The following is a 20067-nucleotide window of genomic DNA, read 5'->3' as shown; positions in this document are numbered from 1 at the left end:
AAATTCAGAACCTGTTCTCATTGAAGAAGATTAAAGACAGTATTTGTTCTTTGTAAATTAATTAAGCCTTTTGTTTTGTGTTGAATGGCCAAATATTTAGACAGATACTAACGTGTATCTTGGCATCTTGTCAAATCCTAGCCTGATACTTTGGCTGTCCTGTTTCTGGAGTTGCTCACCCTTTTCATTTAAAAAAAACAACAGCAGACAAGTCTCACAAGCAATCACCTCTAACTCTGAATCCTCAAAGGCCATTTTCCATATGTTTTACAGCAGAGGCAGCAGTTGGCAGACATCATTTCATGCAAGCCTATTTTCCTCTTTTAAATTTTGAGTGGAGGAAATCACATTTATAAAAGACCTCAGACATGAAACTGTCACTCTCAATTGCCGACTGAAATGGTACCAAGCAGTTTTCTTGTCTAAACATTGGAGATGCTTAGTGATTGCTTTAGAAATAGAAGAAACAGGTTCTGTACATGCAGCATGTTACAGTCTGTGTGTGGATGTTCCCACGGGCCCATCTGTTTAAATACTAGGTTTCCAGCTGGCAGCGCTTCTATGGAAATTTGGAGGGCCTTAAGAGGTACAACTCAGCTTAAGAAAGAGGGTCTTTTTGACGGTGAGAGTCTGTCTAAGCCTGACTTGCAGTTTTGATTCTTGATCTTAGGAATTTGACAGGTTACCCTGAAAGTTTCTACCCCATGGGTGGAGAGCCTTGGTCACCATATCTTCCCTACCATGATTAGTGTACTTCCTTGATTATTGAGCAGAAATAAATCTCTGCTACTTATAGTTGCTTCTGTCAGTTTTTTTCACAGTGATGAAATAACTAATACAATAAGCTACAGAGGCTGTTCCTTGAAGGAAATTTACACTTGTAAATTCAGGAAAATATTAATGCAGGAGAGTCTCTATGATCCATTTTTCTCTTAAAATATTTTTAAGATTGCATTTATTTATTTACTAACATATTTTGTGTACATGGGTGTTTTGTCTCTATGTGTGTCTGTGAGCAATATTCATGTAGTGTCCAGGAAAACCAGAAGACTGTCATTATCTTCTGAGATTAAAGTTGCAGATGATTGTGAGCCACCGTGTAGATTTGGGAATAAAACCTGAGTTCTCTAGTAAAACCATCAGTTCTCACCTTCTAGCCCCTGAGCCAAGCATTTTGTTAAATATATCACTTAGCTTATTGTGGCTGTGACTAGCATATGGCTTCAGGTGTTCACTCTTTATACTCATCGTTTCTGTCCTCTGGGAAGGCAGGGCTGCAGCAAAGCTGCCTTCTTCAGGGTAGCCAAGAAGTAAAGAGAAAGAGAAGAGCACAGAACAAAATAACCTTCAGTGGAATATCCCAATGACCACTTCTCATTGATCCCCATCTCCTGAATGTGCCACCGTAATCTTTAAATAGTCTATCTGTAAGTAAATTAATCCAATGATGAGATAAGAAACCCGATTATCAAATCACCTCCCAAAGGCCCAGCCAGTGCACACTGCTGCAGTCAGTGTCACAACTTCAACACCCAAGCCTTAGAGTGACACTAAATCCATGCCATTGTGGCAACATGCAGGGATATGGTTATTATAATGATTCTAGAATCTTGAGCACTTAATATTCTCATGGCATAAATGATGAATCTAAACCAAAGCAGATTAAAAGATTCATCCAGACTTAACTTCTCAAGTCTGTGATATCAGGCAGTCTGTTTCTCAGCTCTTAACTGAGGCTAAAAACAATGATTACAGGTCAGATGAACTTGCTATCTTCTGACTGATACCTCTCCCCTTGACTTTTAGTGAATCTTCTTCTTGTGTCTTCACAAGGTACGAGTTATAACCAAAATCTGCAAGATTACAGAAAATAAGTGCTTATTTTAGCTTCAATTATTTGGAAGTTTGGACAACTCAAACTTTCTGTTTGCTTTAAGTCATTTGTATATTTAAACAACGTTTAATTAAAACCATTTCTATTATTTTATTAAGTTCAACTTTTTTTCAATAATTGTTACTTCTTTTGCATATATACAATGTTTCTCATCAGATAATATTTGATTCCATGGTTCACTTGGGCCTAATACACATATTTGATGTGAAAATATTAATTTAATAAAATGTATAATTATAAGAGAGTTAAAAATACACATTTAAATTAAGATTTTAAAACATAAGCTCACCTGTATTATAACAAAGACAGTTAATTTACATGTAAATTTTTTTTGGATGATGGAATTTGTAATGCCATGCCTCTAGAAATACTACAAAATCAGGGTGCTTGTATGATTATATAAAGAGGTCTACAGGTCATATTTCAACTAGTGTAATTCAATAGAGGTATCTTTGCACAGATTAAAAATGAACAGATTTTTAGCACAAAGAATAATTTGCAATTCTTAGGTTCATCTGCAGCAGGTAGGCAAGCTCAGGGACCTTCAGTTAGCAAAAGAGAAGTTGATGTTTTTAGGCAGGTAACAGAAAAGGTGCAAAGAAAACATGATCAGTTACTGCTATCCAGTCCCCCTATTTGAAGGATGGTCCACTTTATGGGTATAATTTGACCAGTTGGTATCCTATAATTAGCTGAGCTAAACTTCTAGGATTGGCTGAGACTCTGCTTCTTATTAAAGAGGTGTTCTTGTTTCAGTTTGGTTTCATACTATTTTATTATAGTTTATTATTAAGGCATTCAAAGTGAAGAGGTGTTTTAGAGCTGAATTAGAGATATCATCTATATAAAATCAGGGAAAAAAAGAAACAGCTAAAAACTGAATAAGTACTATTAAGTTTTCTCCTCACTGCTCAGGACAATATAAAGACCCAGGAAAGATGGTTATTTCTGGAAAAGGAGAGAAGAATATCTGTTTACAGTGGATGAAATGTATTTATTGCAAATAAATCATGTTTGTGTTGAGTGCTGGCTGTGTGGTCAATACTGAAGTAACGGCCCACAGTTTCCAAGAATCATGGCAGGTTTAGCTCATAGAACTGGCTTATAGTGGCTGAGTGTATTTTTGTTGGAATGACGGGAATCAGAATTTCTGATCCTTCAGTGTTACTTCTTGTTGGGTAGAGTGAGCAAGAATTCTACACTACTCCAGTTAGGTACATGACATTTAACATACACTTTTTCCCCAAAATATAATTAGATCAGATACTGAGACCTAGCTTCCCAGAGTGGTATAGTGATGAGTTTCAAATAGTGGAAACCTGAAAGCAGAAAACCAAAGCATAAAACAGTATCTCTCTAAGCAGAAGAAATGTGCAATGCTTGTTATTAGCTTATTAAATTTTTCTTGTAAACTTCTTAATATTATGTCATCGTTAAGAATGTGTCTGCTTTAGATATTACTAGACATGATAGGAGGGGCAGGGACAGAAAGTAATTGCCTTAGGGAAGTTAATAGAAAATCTTACTGATACAGAAGCTATAATTTGCTGCTACATTTGTCACCGTCAGAGAAGGCATAATTTCTACATTCATTACCAGCCGAAGAAACTTCCTATCCCTCAGCCATCCTCTTTCCTGTCACTAGAGTTTTCTATTCCCTCTCCTCATGATATCACAGTCATTTAACTTCCAGTCTCCTCAACACACTAATCACTATTATATTTCTGAATGTCCTTACTCACGGAATGTATTAATGTTTAGGGTAATTTCTCATTAGGTCTGGATACATAGAGCACAGTAGTAGAACAATTCAGAGCTATTTTGACTAGCTAAAGAAGTTTTTAAATATAAATAAATAGAAAATGGCAGGAATCTCCAAGAGAAGCTTATATGAAAGTAAATCAAGAAGCATAGATTTAATGCACATAAATCTAAAGAAAGAAAAGGACACATTTGGGAAGCTATTGTTCCACCAAAGCAGTAATGAAGGAAGGAAAGAAGGAAAGAAAAAATAAAGAGAGAGAGAGAGAGAAAGAGAGAAAGAAAGAAAGAAAGAAAGAAAGAAAGAAAGAAAGAAAGAAAGAAAGAAAGAAAGAAAGGAAGGAAGGAAGGAAGGAACCCAGGGTGTTGAAGGAAAGGAAAGAGGGAGCAAGGAAGGGACAGGGATGAAGGAAGGGAGAGAGGGTAGGGGAGGAAAAAAGGGAGGGAATATCAAATCAGAAGTTGCATCAATTTAAAAATAGTTCTTTAAAGAACTGTGAAATAAGTCATAAGTTTGGAAATAACAAACGGGTTTTTCTGAAATACTCAACATATATAAGAATGGCATTGTGGACCAGCAGACTTTTCATATCCTTGATTTTCTTCAAATACTTTAGAAGTAAAGATACATTCTCATTGGTTAGGAGATTCTCAATTACTCAAAGTCTTAAAGATCATCTATTTCATTAACTACCTGAACAAAGCTGCTGCAGAGCCAATGTAGACAATAGAAAACAATCTGTCATATAGAACAGATGCTGTCTCCATATGATGATAGTGCATCTCTAGGTGCTCATACCCTTTGTATTCGACAAGGAACATTTCTGGCCCTTCAGGTGAAAACATGGTGAAAGTTTTCTTTTTGGTGAACTTTCTGGTGATTTCTATTTATGACAGTGGTTCAAAAGTAAAAAAATAAATAATTTTGTGTTTCAATGTTTTCTATTAGCATTAAGCTCACAAAATCATTTCCTGTGGAAAATAATAGCTACAATGATTTAAAAGCATTTCATTCTAGATTTCAATTCTACTTTATTAAACAGCCATTAATTATGTCTATTCAAAAACAGGGTCAGTAGGAAGAGATTAAATATACAGACAGAAAAATGTAGGAGGCATTTCTGAATTGGAGAAATAAGTTGTAAACCTTAAAAGTAAGATATAAGCATGCTGAAGATTATATAATAAGAGTTTAAAACAATAGTTCTTATACTATGATATTATGACCACTTCATCTTCAACTAATTGTCCTGAGACAATCTGTCTGCCTGGCTACTTTCTGAGGTAATATTTATAATAGCTCACATCCATTAAATACAATTTGCTCTACACCTTTTCTCTACCTTACAATGTGTATAATAGTTTTCTAATAGGTATAGTTTTACAAATTTTCTAGAGATGAAAAGACTGAATATTTTTAAGACTTAAAAGCTTCAACACGTTTATGTAACTAGTAAGGACAAAGGCAAATTTGCCTGTTAGTCCAGCTCACATTTCGTGCTGTTATGCTTTTCTTTTGTACCTCTTATATTAGCTAATATATAAAAATATTATATATATATATATATATATATATGTAGTGTGTGTGTGTGTGTGTGTGTGTGTGTGTGTGTACGTGTGTGTGTGTGATTTTCACAACAAACCTGTAGAACAATAAAAATGTTACATTACTGAGATTCTTTCTGATGGACTAAGGACTGGCCCAAGGAAGAACAGACATAAGATACTCTAAAACTTAATCTAAACGTTTTGATGGTGACCTCTATTGTCCACATAGGCCAATATTAGCTTAAATTATGGAACTGAGACTTTGTAAGCATCAGGAAATCCCCTTGCCTGAGATTTTGTTTGCATTCTGCATATGTATCTTAGCTCAGGGAATCTGCACTTGTTTCAGTCACCTGCTGATTTGAGCCTCTCAGAGAACAGTTATACTAGGCTCCTGTCTGTAAGCATAACAGAGTCTCATTAATAGTGTGAGGAACTGGTGCTTGCCCATGAGATGAGTACTAAGTTGAGCCAGGTATTGTTTGGCCAGTCCCTCAGTCTTTGCTCCATCTTTGTCCCTGCATTTATTTTAGACAGGACAAAATTTGGTTCAAAGTTTTTTGAGTGGGTTGGTGTCCTTATATCTCCACTAGGGGTACTACCTGAGTACAGGAGGTGGCTTCTTCAGGTTTCATATCTCCAGTTCTAGGAGTCTCAGCTAACGTCATTCCCATAGACTCCTGAGAGCCTCCTCCATCCTAGGTATCTGGCATGTTCTAAAGAAGCCCCCCCTACCCCACAACCTTACCAGCAACTGATCTCCATTTACCCTCCTGGCCATTTATCCTGTCTATTCCCACACAGGATCCCGAACCCATCCCATTCTCCTCTCTATACCCAATCCTAGCCAGTTCCCTCCTCCATTTAACTCCTATGATTATTTTATTACACTTCTAAATGAGATTTGAGCATCCTTGCTTGAGCCTTCCCTCTTGTTTAGTTTCTGTGAGTCTGTGAACTGTAGTGCGATTATCCTGTACTTTATGGTTAATATCTACTTATAAGTCAGTACATGTTATTCATGTCCTTTGGGGTCTGTGTTACCTCATTCAGAATGATATTTTCTAGTTCCATCCATTTGCCTCCAAAATTCATGACGTCCTTGTGTTTAATATCTGAATAATATTCCATTGTGAGAATGAACCACCTTTTTCTTATTTATTCTTTAGTTGAATGACATCTTGGTTGTTTCTAGTGTCTGACTATTATGAATAAAGCTGCTATGAATATAATGGAGCATGTGTCCTCATAGTACGATAGAGCATCTTTTGTGTACATGTCCAGGAGTAGTATTGCTGCATCTTCAGGCAGAAATATTCCCAATTTTCTAAGAAACTGCCAGATTAATTTCCAATACGCTTGTACAACTTTGCACTCCCACTAGCAGTGGAAAAGCAGTCCCCTTGTTCCACATACTCATCTGCATGTGCTGTTCCTTGAGTTTTTAATTTTAGCCGTACTGATGGATGTAAGATGGAATCTCAGCATTGTTTTGATTTACATTTCCCTGATACCTAAGGATATTTCTTTAAGTTCTTAGTCATTTGAGACTCCACTGTTGAGATTTTTCTGTTTAGCTCAGTAGCCCAATATTTTTAAAAATATGTATCTTTAATCTTTTTTGTTTGTTTGTTTGTTTACACTTCGGTCATTATCCTTCAACAGGTCTGGCCTCCCACAGTTCCTCATCCCATTTCCCACCCTCATCCCTGTCTCCAAAAGGATGTCCTCACCCCCTGGGGCCTCTCAAGACTCTTGAGAGTAAGGTGCAGATTCTCTCACTGAGGTCCATTGAGGCTGTCCTCTGTTGTATATGTGTCAAGAGTCTCATATCAGCTCCTATATGCTGCCTGGTTGTTGGCTTAGTGTCTGAGAGATCTTGGGGGTCCAGGTTAGTTGAGATTCCTGGTCTTAGTATGGGGTCACCCTCCTCCTCAACTTCTTCCATTCTTTCTCTAATTCAACCACAGGGGTCCCCAACTTCAGTCCATTGGTTGGGTGTATATACCTGTTTCTGTCTCAGTCGACTGCTTGTTGGGCCTTTCAGAGGACAGCCATGCTAGGCTCCTCTTTGTAAGCACACCATAGCATCAGTAATACTGTCAGGCCTTGGAGCCTCCGCTTGAGATAGATTCCCAAGTTGGGTCAATCATTGGACCTCATTTCCCTCAGTCTCTTCACTTTTGTTCCTGCAGTTCTTTTAGACAGGAACCATTCTGGGTCAAAGTTTTTGATTGTAGGATGGTCACTCTATCTCTCCACTTGATGCCCTGTCTTTCTACTGGAGATAAAGTCTACTAGTACTCTCTCTGCATTGTTGGCCATTTCATGTAAGATCCCTCCCTTTGAGTCCTGAGAGTCTCCTACCTCTCAGGTCTCTGGTACATTCTAGAGGGTCCACCTACCTCCCATCTCCAGAGGTTGCATATTTCCATTCATTATACTTCCACTCAGGGTTCACTCCTCTCCTCCCAACACTTGATCATGTTCACCTTTTCCCCACTCCCATCCAGGTCACTCTCTCTCTCCCTTTGACCCCTGTGATTGCTTTCTTCTCCCTCTCAAATGGGATTGAAGCATCCTCACTTGGGCCCTTCAGCTTGTTAACCTCCTTGAGTTCTATGGATTATACCCTGGGTATTTTGGTACTTTTTTGGCTAATATCCACTTATTAGTGAGTACATACCATGCATGGTTTGTTGGCAACTAACTTCTTTAATTCTTTATATATTTTAGATATTTGTACTCTGTTAGATGTAAGGTTAGTGAAGGTTGATTCCCAATCTTTAGGATGATCATTTCTCTTAATGATAGTGTCCTCTGCTTTATAAAATCTTCTCGGTTTCATGAGGTCCAATTTATTAACTGTTAATATTTGTGCCTGAGCACTTGGTGTTCTGTTCAGGGAGTTGTTTTCATATCAACATTCAAGGCTATTTTCCACTTTCTCATTTACTAGATTTAATGCATGTCAAGGTCTTTGATCTACTTGAACTTGAGTTTTGTACAGGATGATAAATATGTATTTATTTGCATTCTTCTACGTGCAGACATCCAATTAGAATAGCACCATTTACTGAAGATGTTTTCTTTTTCTCTTGTATGGTTTTGGCTCTTTATCAAAAATCAAGTGTCTAAAAGTGTGTGAGCTTCTTGGTGGGTCTTCAATTGGACTCCATTGACCAACCTGTCTGTTTCTAAGCAAATACCATGCAGTTTTTATTACTATTGCTCAGTAGTACAACTTGAAATTAGAGATGGTGATATCCACAAAAGTTCTTTTATTGTATGGCATTGTTTTAGATATTCTTGTTTTTCCCTATGAATTTGAGAATTTTCTTTTAAGGTCTATAAAGAATTATGTTAAAATTTTAATGGAATTGCATTGAATCTGTAGATTGCTTTCGGTAAGATGGCCATTTTTCCTATATTAATCCTATCTATCCATGAGCATGGAAATATTTCCAACTTCTGATATCATCTTCAATTTATTTCTTCAGAGACTTGAAGTTCTTGTCATACAGGTCTTTCACTTTCTTGGTTAGAATTATACCAATACATTTTATATTATTCCTGTCTATTGTGAAGGGTGTTGTTTTCCCAATTTCTTTCTCAACTTGTTTATCATTTGTATAAAGGAGGAATACTGATATTTTTCTTTTAATTAATTTTGTATCAGGCCACCTTGGTGAAGCTATTTATCAGCTGTAGGAAGTCTCTGGTAGAATTTTTTGGGTCATTATGTATATTATCATATCAATTTTGAATAGTGATACATTGTGTTTGTCTTTTTCAAATTTTATATCATTGATCTACTTTAGTTGTCTTATTGTTCTTTGTCAACTAGTAGCTTGAAAGAGTTCTCTCTGTAGATACTACATAATTCATAGCATTACTTGTTGATCAATACTTTTGTTTTATTCTGAGTTTGCTTCATCTATAGTCTTCATATACAGTACAGTAAGATTATTATTGTACTCCCTTTGCTGCAATGAACAAGGAGCGGGGTACAGTTATTGATGCAAAGAGTCTCTCCTGAATGAGATTTGAAGAATCAGTGAACTAATCTAAATAAAAGATTGATCACACAGCAAAGTCTCCAAATTCTGCATAGTGCTTATTGTGCCCTAGAACATTTAATAATGGTCCTATATCAGCTAAAGTGCATCTTTATTACTATTACGTTTTGGGCCATACAATTTTTACCTACTTTAAGAACTTGGTGTTAATAATTCAAACAATGGAAGCCTGGTTGATGGATTCTAGATTTCCATAGGCCAGGTATGATATCAGAGTCTACAGCCAACGCAGAATGGTTCTACTTTGGAACACTTATCAGTTGCATTCTCATCTTTCAATAGATTGATGGTGTGATATCACATCATTGTAGCTTATCAGTGAATGACACCTTGATTCCTTTAACTGTATTCACATCTCAGGTGTGAGGGATGTCTCATAAAATAAAGTTTATTATTTTAGTATAACTACATTCACGACTTTAAAAAAGAAATCCAACACATTCAAATTAAATTATAACCCTTTGTGGTCCTCTGTTAATCCAATATAAAAATGACTATCATGAGAAAATTAGTATATTAAATCAAGAGCTGAAAATTAGAGTCAGCTCATTTTAATTTGAATGACTATATTTCAACTTATCGTTAATTTCATTATCTCTAAGATAGACATTTGTTTGCGTTTTCCCAGTCTATCCGAGAAGTCACTGGCTACGTACTGGTGGCCCTCAACCAGTTTCGTTACCTGCCTCTGGAGAATTTACGCATTATTCGTGGGACAAAGCTGTATGAAGATCGCTATGCTTTAGCGATATTCTTAAACTACAGGAAAGATGGCAACTTTGGACTTCAAGAACTTGGATTAAAGAAACTGACTGGTAAGAAAAAAAATGAAAACTAGCGTATGATGTAGAATAATGCCCACAAGTATGCACATGTGGAAGTGTCTGCAACATCTAACTTCATACTCATTTCATGAGAAATGTTGTCTCTGTGCTACCTTCACTTTTATTTACAGATATTATAAGTGCTGTGTAAAAGATAACAGATTGCTATATCTCAGCTGAACAGAAGTACACTCTAAGAAAATGTTCAGTGACTGAAAACAGAGATAGGAAGCAGGCTTAAGAATTCTGTTTGGTGGTTGCAGCTGGGTGGACCACATCATCAAATGCCTGCGATAACACCATAGTGCCCATGCCTGACAGAGCTTGGTAATGCTCAAGCTATTCCATCTTGTTCAACTAATCTTAAGATTTTTACAGGATCACCTGAGTTTAGGAGAACAGTCTAATTTATTCAGTTTCATTTTCTCCCATTTAGTAGCTCACCGAGCACTGTCACAAATTCTAAGGATATTTTGGTGCCATCTATGGTATTTTTTTCATTGCTACATACACACAGTGGTAACAAACTAGAGTTATCGTTTATATAAGAAACTTTACAATGATTTTTTTCACTTCATGTTTGTTATTGTTCATATAGATTCTTATGGAATACTTTTTTATATGATCATGAATTTTACTGAATATATTTATAGTTAAAAATGTGCCGATAAAATATTCAAAGCTACAGTGGCAATTCAGTAGCTTATATTATAATTTACTTGAAATCAATAACATATATGCAAGTGTTACATGAAATATTCAGTGACTTATGCCTACTTTGGGTTCACTCAGTGAATTTTATGCACCCTGAAAATTTAATTGACATTGTTAACTTATTGAAATAATTTTTAATATTCACAGTATATGTAGAACATACGTTTAAAGATGGAACTTTTAATTTAATAATCATCCAGACATGTGAAATAAAATATGGAAATTTGGGGTACAGAAAGGAATAATCATAATGTGCAGTCATGTAATGATGATGTCATTTCGGGGACAGTTGTTGTAGAATTGATGGAATGATAGTAAGTACTTATGTTGAAAATGTATTGATTCCTACATCAACACTATTACTTCACTTTTTTTTTCTAGGATATTTTTCTACCAAATGAATGTCTTTTCAGATCTAATTGCTACTTACATAAAGGAATGAGAGGAGAAAAAATTGGAAATAAAATTATTAAAAAAAGGAAGCTGAATGGCTGGAATTAGAAATCTAAAATAAGACAATACAACTAAAACTTGCAAGCAGGAAGCATTGCATCTTTCATGAATTTTCTATATTTATGTTAGGAAATAAAGGAATATATTCCTTTTTTGATGTCATTATGATATTAGAATCTTATTTTTTAAATTATTTTATTTATTTACATTCTAGTCATTATTTCCCATTTTCCTGGCTCCCCTCCCACAGTTCTTTATCCCATTCCTCCTCTCCCTTGCCTCTGAGAGGGTGCTCCCCTTCTCTTCCACTTAGCATCCCCCTTCCCTGGGGCCTTAAGTCTCAGGAGGATTAGGCACATCATCTCCAAATGAGATCAAACCAAGCAGTCCTCTGCTGCATGTGTGCTAGAGGCCTCAGACCAGCCCATGTATACTCCCTGGTTGGTGGTTCAGTCTCTGGGAGCTCCCAGCAGTCCTGGTTAGTTGATAATGCTGGTCTTACTATCGAGTCTCCCTCCCCTTTGCTTTTCCAACCTTTCCACTAATTCAACCATAGGGGTCCCCAACTTCAATCCACTAGTTGGTTATAAGTATTTTCACCTGTCTTAATCAGCTGTGGTAGGGCCTCTCAAAGGACAGCCATGCTAGGCTCCTATCTGTCAGTAAATCATAGCATCAGTAAGAGTATCAGGCCTTGGTTCCATGCCCCACCCTCATGATATGTTTCCCAAGTTGAGGCGGTCACTGGACAGCCTTTCCTTCCAGTCTTATCTCCATTGTTGTTCCTGCAGTTATTTCAGACAGGATCAATTCTTGGTTAAAATTTTTGATTATGGGTTGGTAACTCCATCCTCCCATATGAGTCCCTGTCTCTCTATTGGAGGTGGACAATTTAGTTTCTCTCTCCTCACTATTGAGAATTTTGGCTAAGGTTACCCCCATTGAGTCCTGAGAGTCTCTCACCTTTCAGATCTCTGGTAATTTCTAGAGAGTATCTCCACTTTTCACACCCAAAGGCTACATATTTCCATTCATCATCCTGGCCCTCTGGGCCTCTCGCCTGTTCCCCTATAAAATGAGCTTGTTAACTTATTTTTCTCTCTATAAAAACAAGCTTTAAATTTTTCTTCATATTCATTTCCACATTTAAGATCAGTACTTCAAAAATAATAACTAAAAGTTTTAAATGAAATTATGTCACATATAAGTATGTTTTAGCCACTAAATTCATTGCAGTATTATGATTCATGCAACTGATTATCTTTTGTTACACTGACGTAAAACACTATCATTCAGACGAAATATCTTATTTGAATAGTGCTTTGATATTTCTGGATATTTATAGAAATGGTTAATTTATTAATGTTAAGAGTTGATTCCTTAGAATACCTGTGTTTATTTTGAAGTTTATTTACATTAATGTATTGCATGCTCTAAAGTGTGACTCAAAGAACTATGTAATAAAATACATGGAAGAAATTCTAGGCATTGTGGACATATTTCAAGTATTTGACTGTGGGACTGCATAAAGGTACCTTGGTTCATGGTTGGGCATGGGCCTGGAACCCTGAGACTCCAAGAGAGGAACAGCAGGTGTTCGGCCACATCCCTAGAACCCAGGGTCCTGAAAAGCAGTCTAGTCTCCATAGAACTACATTGTTCAGTCACATAGGCCATTACAGCCCCTCCCAAAGTGCACAGATAGAGGGCATGACTACAGGCCTCAGGCCCTAGGGATTTACATACTAATGAAGGCCAGAGGGCAGAGCAAATTAAGCTTTCTTCTCTAGACCCTCCCCCTTTCTCCCTCCCTATTTAACTCAGGTCTGCCCTGAGTTTCACGGGTGGGGGGGGTGGGGGTGGGGGCATCCAGATCCATCCACCATCCACTATGAAAATAAACTCTTTTGGAACTATGGACATTCTCTTATCATTGGAGTTTGCCATCGCCAAAGCCTCCAGCCTTTAGAACCCCAGACTTTTCTCCTCTATGTGGGACCCCCCAGTGTGGAAAACCTCCGGGAATCCCCCACTGCTATGGCCTATTTTTCCACATTTGACTAAGTAAGAGGCTGACATTAATGTTGAAATATTTGTGTAGTCACATGTTTGATTTTGATGACTACAATTCTGAAAGATATGAACTACACAGAAAACAGTTGCATTTGTGTGTGATAATGTTTGAAAAAACTGAAGGCATCTAATTATGTATATAAAAACAAGGTTTTGGAAAGATTGTTCAATTTTAAAGAGCTAAATAGTTTAAGTGATTTGGCTAAATAAGAAGTAAATATTGTAAATGGCAATTGCATCTAGGTAAGATGGGTTATATGCCTTAGAAATATATTTCTTTTATGTTGTTGTTTTATTATTCTACAAATAATTGATAACTTTTAAAATTATCTTACATACAGAGCTATGAGCTTTGTCCTAATTATAGTCAAATAAGAATAAATATGGTTATTTAAAAACATAAGTGTGCTGATCTACCAAGGTATATTTGACTTCTTAAGAATAGTATATTGGATATTTAACTGCAAATCACAGACTGCATCTGAAATGTTCTGAATGGTACCTAATTTGGAGGGGGTGGTTACCAACATGCATTTATAGACTTATATATGATTCTAATTATGGAGGCTTCGAATCCACTGTCCAGTTGAATTAAAGTGTAGTTTCCATAGTGCAGTAGTACAATGTCTAGTTAACCTTTTCACACTTCTTTGACAGAAGTAATTTTCATTCATCCATCTTATTATGGAAAAAAAGGGATGCAGTTAGACAGAAACAGTATTCTTTTCATTCCACAGCAGCAATTATACTCTAGGTCGAGTTCAAAGTATAAAAACACAATGAGCTCCAGGATTCAAAAATGGATTAAATATCCAAGAGGGTTGGACATGTATCCAGTTGTTAGAATACCTGTTTTATATGCAAGAAGCTTTGGTGTTGGCTCTAGTTCTTCAATAAAGCTAGATATGTTGATATAGTTCTTTAGGCCACACCCAGGAGACTAGCTAGGAAAGAGTGCTAGAAATTCAAGTTTATTCTAAGGTATACAGCAAGGTAAGTTATAGCCTAGGCTATAAGAGAACAAGTGTATAAAAAGAAAAATAGAAGTAATTGTTTTAGAGATGAGTAATATGCCATGATAAATAAATATTGTTTCATTTTGTCTAGTAACAACTTATTACATGTACACATATGCAAAGATTGTGAGAATTAATAGTTTTATTTTAGTTAATGAATGTATTTATTTATTTTACCTCCTGATGGCAGTTCCCCTCCCCTCTCTCTTCCCAGTCCCCTCAACATGCCTTCCTCCCCTATCCCATCCACTTTACCCACCTTTCTCTACAGATAAAGGGAGGCCTTAGCTGGATATCAATCATCCATGGCATATCACATTGCAGAAGACTAGGCACATCTTACTCTATTGAGGCTAGGCAAGGCAGCCCAGTTTGAGGAAATGGTACCAAAGGCAGACAACAGGCAGAGACAGCCCCTGCCCCTACTGTTAGGAGTCTCACATGAAGACCAAGCTACACAACTGTTACATTTCTTCAGAGGTCCTACCTAGGTCAGTCACATGCATGGTCTCTGGTTGGTTGTTCAATCTATGTGGGTCCCTATGTGCCCAAATTATTGGATTCTGTAGGTGATTTTTTGTGGTGTCCTTGGCCCCGCTGCCACCTTCAGTCCTCCTCTTTTGTAGGATTCCCCAAGTTCTGCCTAATGTTGGGCTATGAGTCTCTGTATCTGTTTATGTCAGTTGCTGGGTGAAGCATCTCTGATGATGGTTGTGGGCTCACTCTCACAGCAGGAGTCTCAAGCTTGTCCAGTCATTGGTTAGCCATTCCCTCTATTTCTCCTTCATCTTCATCCCTATACATTTTGTAGGCAGGATGCATTTTAGGTCAATAGTTTTGTGGCTGAGTTGCTGTCCCAATCCTTTCATTGAAAGTCTTTCACTGTTATAGGAGATGGCCAGTTCAGGGTCCATATCCTCTATTGTTATGGGTCTTAGATAGGGTCACCCTAATACATTCCTGGGATTTTCCATTGACTTAGCTTTCTAGGTTGTTCCAGTGATGATCTACCCCATTCCAATTGTCTCTGTCAGTACTCTATCCCACTGCCCCTGCAACATGGTACCTGCTGTTCTTACTTACAACTTTCTTCTTTTTTTTCCCCAGACTTGTCAGCTTCTTTTTTAAGCATTCCTTTAAGGGTGAAATTAAATTCAACCATTTACAGGGAAAATAATTTCAGAATGTACATATTGATTTTTCCTTTACAAAAAAATACTAGTACTAGTATTAGTATTAGTATTAGTATTAGTATTAGTATTAGTATTGGTATTAGTATTAGTATATTATTGGTGTCCTTAAATTACACATTTCCAAGGCACCTACCTTCTCCTCGGGTGAGTCCTGTCTTCCCTCCCTGAATGTCACCTTTGTTCCCAAAGCTTCATCAAGCTTATGCCTTATAACCACTGTTGTCGGGAATACCCACCCTGAACATAGGCAGTGCCATTATGAGATGATCTGTGGACAGGATACAAATTGAGACAGCATGCTGAGCACTAACACAGAGGTATACTGGTTCAGTGTTTTCTCGATTTGACCTTATATGTAGTGTGGCCAGTTTTCTCAAGCCCCTCATATTTGTGATTTCAGTACTATGATGGCTTATAACTTTCAGTTTTCAGCTCAGGTGAGCCCCCTTCCCCATGTTGCTATCATAATGGTATTTTAACAAAACATCAGGAAGCAAAACAAAACCAGTAGTCGTTTTGATTTTGTCAAAAGCATGAAATACATTTAAAATGCTTCTCCTCACCTTGATTAAATAGAAAAATGTGTTTAACCGCTGCCATCCATATCTCTGTGGTTGATTAGTAGGAGGAGGAGAGGCAAAGAATAGACCAGGCAAATGCCAGCATTGTCAGGATACACTGTTAATACAGCACATTCTTTCCTACCTAGGGCAAAAGTACATTTTGACCAGGGTACACCGTCATGAATGGGTCAACCTCTCTAAAAGTCTTTGGAAATGTCACTTCTACTCAAGGGAGTATAGGCTTTAACCCAGGAAGACAGAACATTTTACTAAGACCATTTGGACATGGTTGTTGTTTTTATTAGTCATTTTCAGAGCTGATGTCTCACCGGCTATTTCTTCACCAACCATTTGTACTCAAAATTCATGTCAAATTGTAATGTTATATCTAAAATTTAATTTAACTTATGTCAAAAAAGATTAAATCTATAACACATGATAATTATAGTAATTTATAATCATAAATTTAACCTATGTTATTATAATGGATAATTTGATTTCACATATATATTACAATTTATATAAGCAAGAAATATTGAATAATATGTAAATTTGCATGCATTTTGTTTTAAAATTCTCTTTTATAATTGCTATGTATAATAAGCTGTGTAAAACTGCAATTCATGTAACAATATGCTTATTTTATTTAATATTACTTTTCAAATATTTTAATTAAGTTTCATTTCATAAATCATGAAAATTCTCGTTTTGGATATTTTAAATTGCAGATCATATATGATAATTTATACTTCAAATCGATATCCTCAAGTTTTTCCTAGAGTCACTATTTATAAATAAAATAGTCATTTGTGCAGCTTTCTACTGGATTATCTTAATTGGATCATTTGTTATGTAAAGAAATAAAATAAGTATTATGTTCTAGTATTTTTGAAAATGCTCAACAATAATATAATGAATGTATTATATTTTATGGATTCTAGTAGTATAAAACTGAACTGTATAGTGGAGTTTACACATAACTTTACACCTCAATGATGTAAAATTTAATCAAGGAGTTGTGAGTATTACCATTGATAATTACCTGTGGTTTGAAATGTACATGGGACACTAATTAAAATAGTACATTAAACTATCACAATGTCTATCTTCTAGTTTTTAACATCCTCAGACCTCCTACATTATTCAGGAGTCCTCACATAAATCACAGGTATCAAAACAAGAAGACTACCTGTGCTTACTCAATGAATGTCAAACAACAAGGCTGTGGAATCAGAATTCTCTGTTTAATGCTTACCTGTTCTGCACAACCTGACAATCTCAGAAACTGAGTCTTTATCATGAGGATTGTGAGACTATGTTATGGCACAGTCTCCTTGCAGACATTAAAGGAAGAAAGTAGAGAACTGTCAACTGCAGCACCTTTCACTCAGATGATAGAAAGTCATAGTTTCCTGAGTTCCCTGATAGTATTTCTGTTTTTGATTCCCTTTGTATCAACATACTGCCCGAACTCCTTTGCCTCTTCTTTCATATTCTGAATGATTCCAGCTCAATCATTGGATTGACGCTGAATGTGACACATTTAGACATAAAGCTACTTCCATGTTCATAGTCTCTTCTAACACTCCTTTGGAACTGTTTGTTTGTCTAAGGCAGGGAGATGCTCTGGGCTTTGCTTCCTCTGTGCTCTGTGCGGGCCCTGTCTTCTTTATCTCACAGCATTAGCTTCCTAGCCTTCTGTTGCTCAGACACAGGCATACTGCCCAGCCCTTCAGTTTAGATCCCATCTCCACAGTTGCCCTTCATGGGCCCTGACACTTGCCTTGATCTAGACAAGAGATATACTCGTTCTTGTTCTTTTTCTGACAGTAGAGATGCTGAGCACCATTCAATTGCTCTGTGAAAGGGCATTGTGCTATTTAAGTGGGGTCAACCTGGCCACTTTGGGAACTGTGACTGAATAGAATGCTTGGCAAAGGTGCAACTTACATTTGCATGAGGACACCTCCTCAGAATAATCTGACATCTGTGGAAAGAATATCATAACAATTCTCTCAGCTAAAGGATAGACTGCTTGGAAATGATTGTATCAAGTCAAATTTAAAGTGAACATTCTGGGAAGCAGAGAATCAGCCAAAAGAGTGGCAGGTTCTTGTGAAGAGTCTGTAATTTGTAGAAACGATACTTCAATCAATGCTCTTATAAAATACCGTTTGCTTGTCATGCCAGACAGTGTGAATTGACTAGAAGGAAAAGCGTAATCTTCTATTTATATTGGAGAGAAAATAGTAATATATTTAAAGACTGGAAGTTAATTATGGACTCAAAGAGTCGTAACTGTCATTTTTGTCACTCCCGCTCCCCCCAACCCCAAAGGTTTATACAACTCGTGACTGAATGTAAGGAATGGAATGAGGGAAATGAAAACTTCTTATTATCTCTACCATGAATTAGGAAATGTAGTGACCATAATAAAATGAGTCTTGGTGATGGTGGGGAAGGGGTTTGTACCAGATAGGCTTTCCAAGGAATATACTCATAACTTCTGGTCAATATTTTTTTTTTTAGTAATGCCTACTAAAATGGTCTGCTTGAGTAGGGGCATCAGAGATGGCTCATGGGTTAAACATACTTATTATTCTTTTGAAGTACCTGAATTTGGTCCCACGTAGCCCTCTGACAGACCAAAAACACTCTACAATTCCTGATCCAGGGAATCTGACAACTTTTCTGGCCTCTGTGTAACTTGCATAAACATGGTACACAGACTTGCAGGAAGGCATAAAATCCATAAACAAAAGTAAGTAAATTAAGTATAAATCAGAGTGCTCTTAACCTCTGCCATGTTCAGGGATCCTGAAGAAAATGCACTGTTTGAAGTTAATCTTATTAAATACCTGAAGTGTCTTTCAGAAGATCTTTGGAGCATTTAATTGTTACGATGGCCACTCAAAACTATACTACTTAGATTTTTTTTAAGCTTCAGTTTTATTTCTTGCTTCAAAGGTAAGACAATATCTTCATGCTCCTTTTTGTAAGACAAGACATATAACTTACAAGACAAGAAAGATAAGGTGTAAGTTAGACCCTTGCTAAAACTCATTGAATGAGCAAGCATGCTTGTTTAGGGCATTTCTACAATGGTGAACTTTTTTCCTTGAGATCCTACAAGCAGTAGAAGGGTTGGGTATTTCTCACTAAGGCACTGAGATTCCAAAACAGAGAAATTGGTGTTAAAATCAGAATCCTCACACCTCCTCCATGACCTCAGATTAATAACAGTTTATACCTGTTGAAGACCTGAACTGTGAAGAAATGACAAATTTACCATGTATTGTTCTAGACACCAAAGAAGGAATAAGCACTGCTATTTACCTCCTGCTGGGGTGAGGACCCCTGACTCTCCAGCCGAAGTTTATAAACACTATTTAGAAACAACCCATCTATATCATTGGAAAGAATAAAGGGTGAATACCATCACTGCCATGTCTCTGTTGTCATAAATGTCTCAGGTTTAATTACAGAAAGCAGGTCACACTTGATAGATCCTAAATATTTCTCTGAGCTACTAGAATTTAGAAAAAGGTCTTCCTCCATTTTACTGAACATACGTATAGTATAAATTGTTACTGAGGTTTGTTTCAGTACAAAACACCCCTATTGTGTCATTGTGTCTTTTGCTTATATTTACATGATGCTGACCTGACAAACATTTGTCTTACAGTTTGATTATATCTGTGGAAATCCATCCTACAGTCCTATAACTGAACAGGGTGTACTGTGTTCAACAATCTCCCAATCTGTTTCTTTGTGTTCTATTATTTCCAAGAATTATTTAAGACAGTTTCTCCAAGATCATAATTAAGGAAATACTAAATTGCTTGAAAATAAAAATAGTCCAATCTTCAAATCTTAAAAGCTATAGTTGAGGAAGAATTATTGCTAAGATGTTTGTGTAATGTTTGAATAGATGATTAATGATAAGTTG

At 36.6% G+C, this 20067-nt stretch overlaps 1 protein-coding gene across 2 annotated transcripts in view; it reads left to right on the top strand.

Moving 5' to 3' along the window:
* Positions 1 to 20067, top strand: part of Erbb4 (erb-b2 receptor tyrosine kinase 4) — a 983956-nt gene that overhangs the window by 496503 nt on the left and 467386 nt on the right. For both annotated transcript variants that reach the window (XM_028765623.1, XM_028765622.1), the window contains exon 3: positions 9911 to 10097. In XM_028765623.1, coding sequence (XP_028621456.1) covers positions 9911 to 10097 — 187 coding nt within the window. The remainder of the gene's footprint in view (positions 1 to 9910; positions 10098 to 20067) is intronic.

The sequence above is a fragment of the Grammomys surdaster genome, unplaced genomic scaffold (genome assembly GCF_004785775.1).
Source record: "Grammomys surdaster isolate TR1022 unplaced genomic scaffold, NIH_TR_1.0 165, whole genome shotgun sequence".
In the NCBI taxonomy this organism is placed as follows: domain Eukaryota; kingdom Metazoa; phylum Chordata; class Mammalia; order Rodentia; family Muridae; genus Grammomys; species Grammomys surdaster.
Note: the sequence above shows the minus strand (reverse complement) of the source record. Positions and strands in the feature narration are given on the sequence as shown.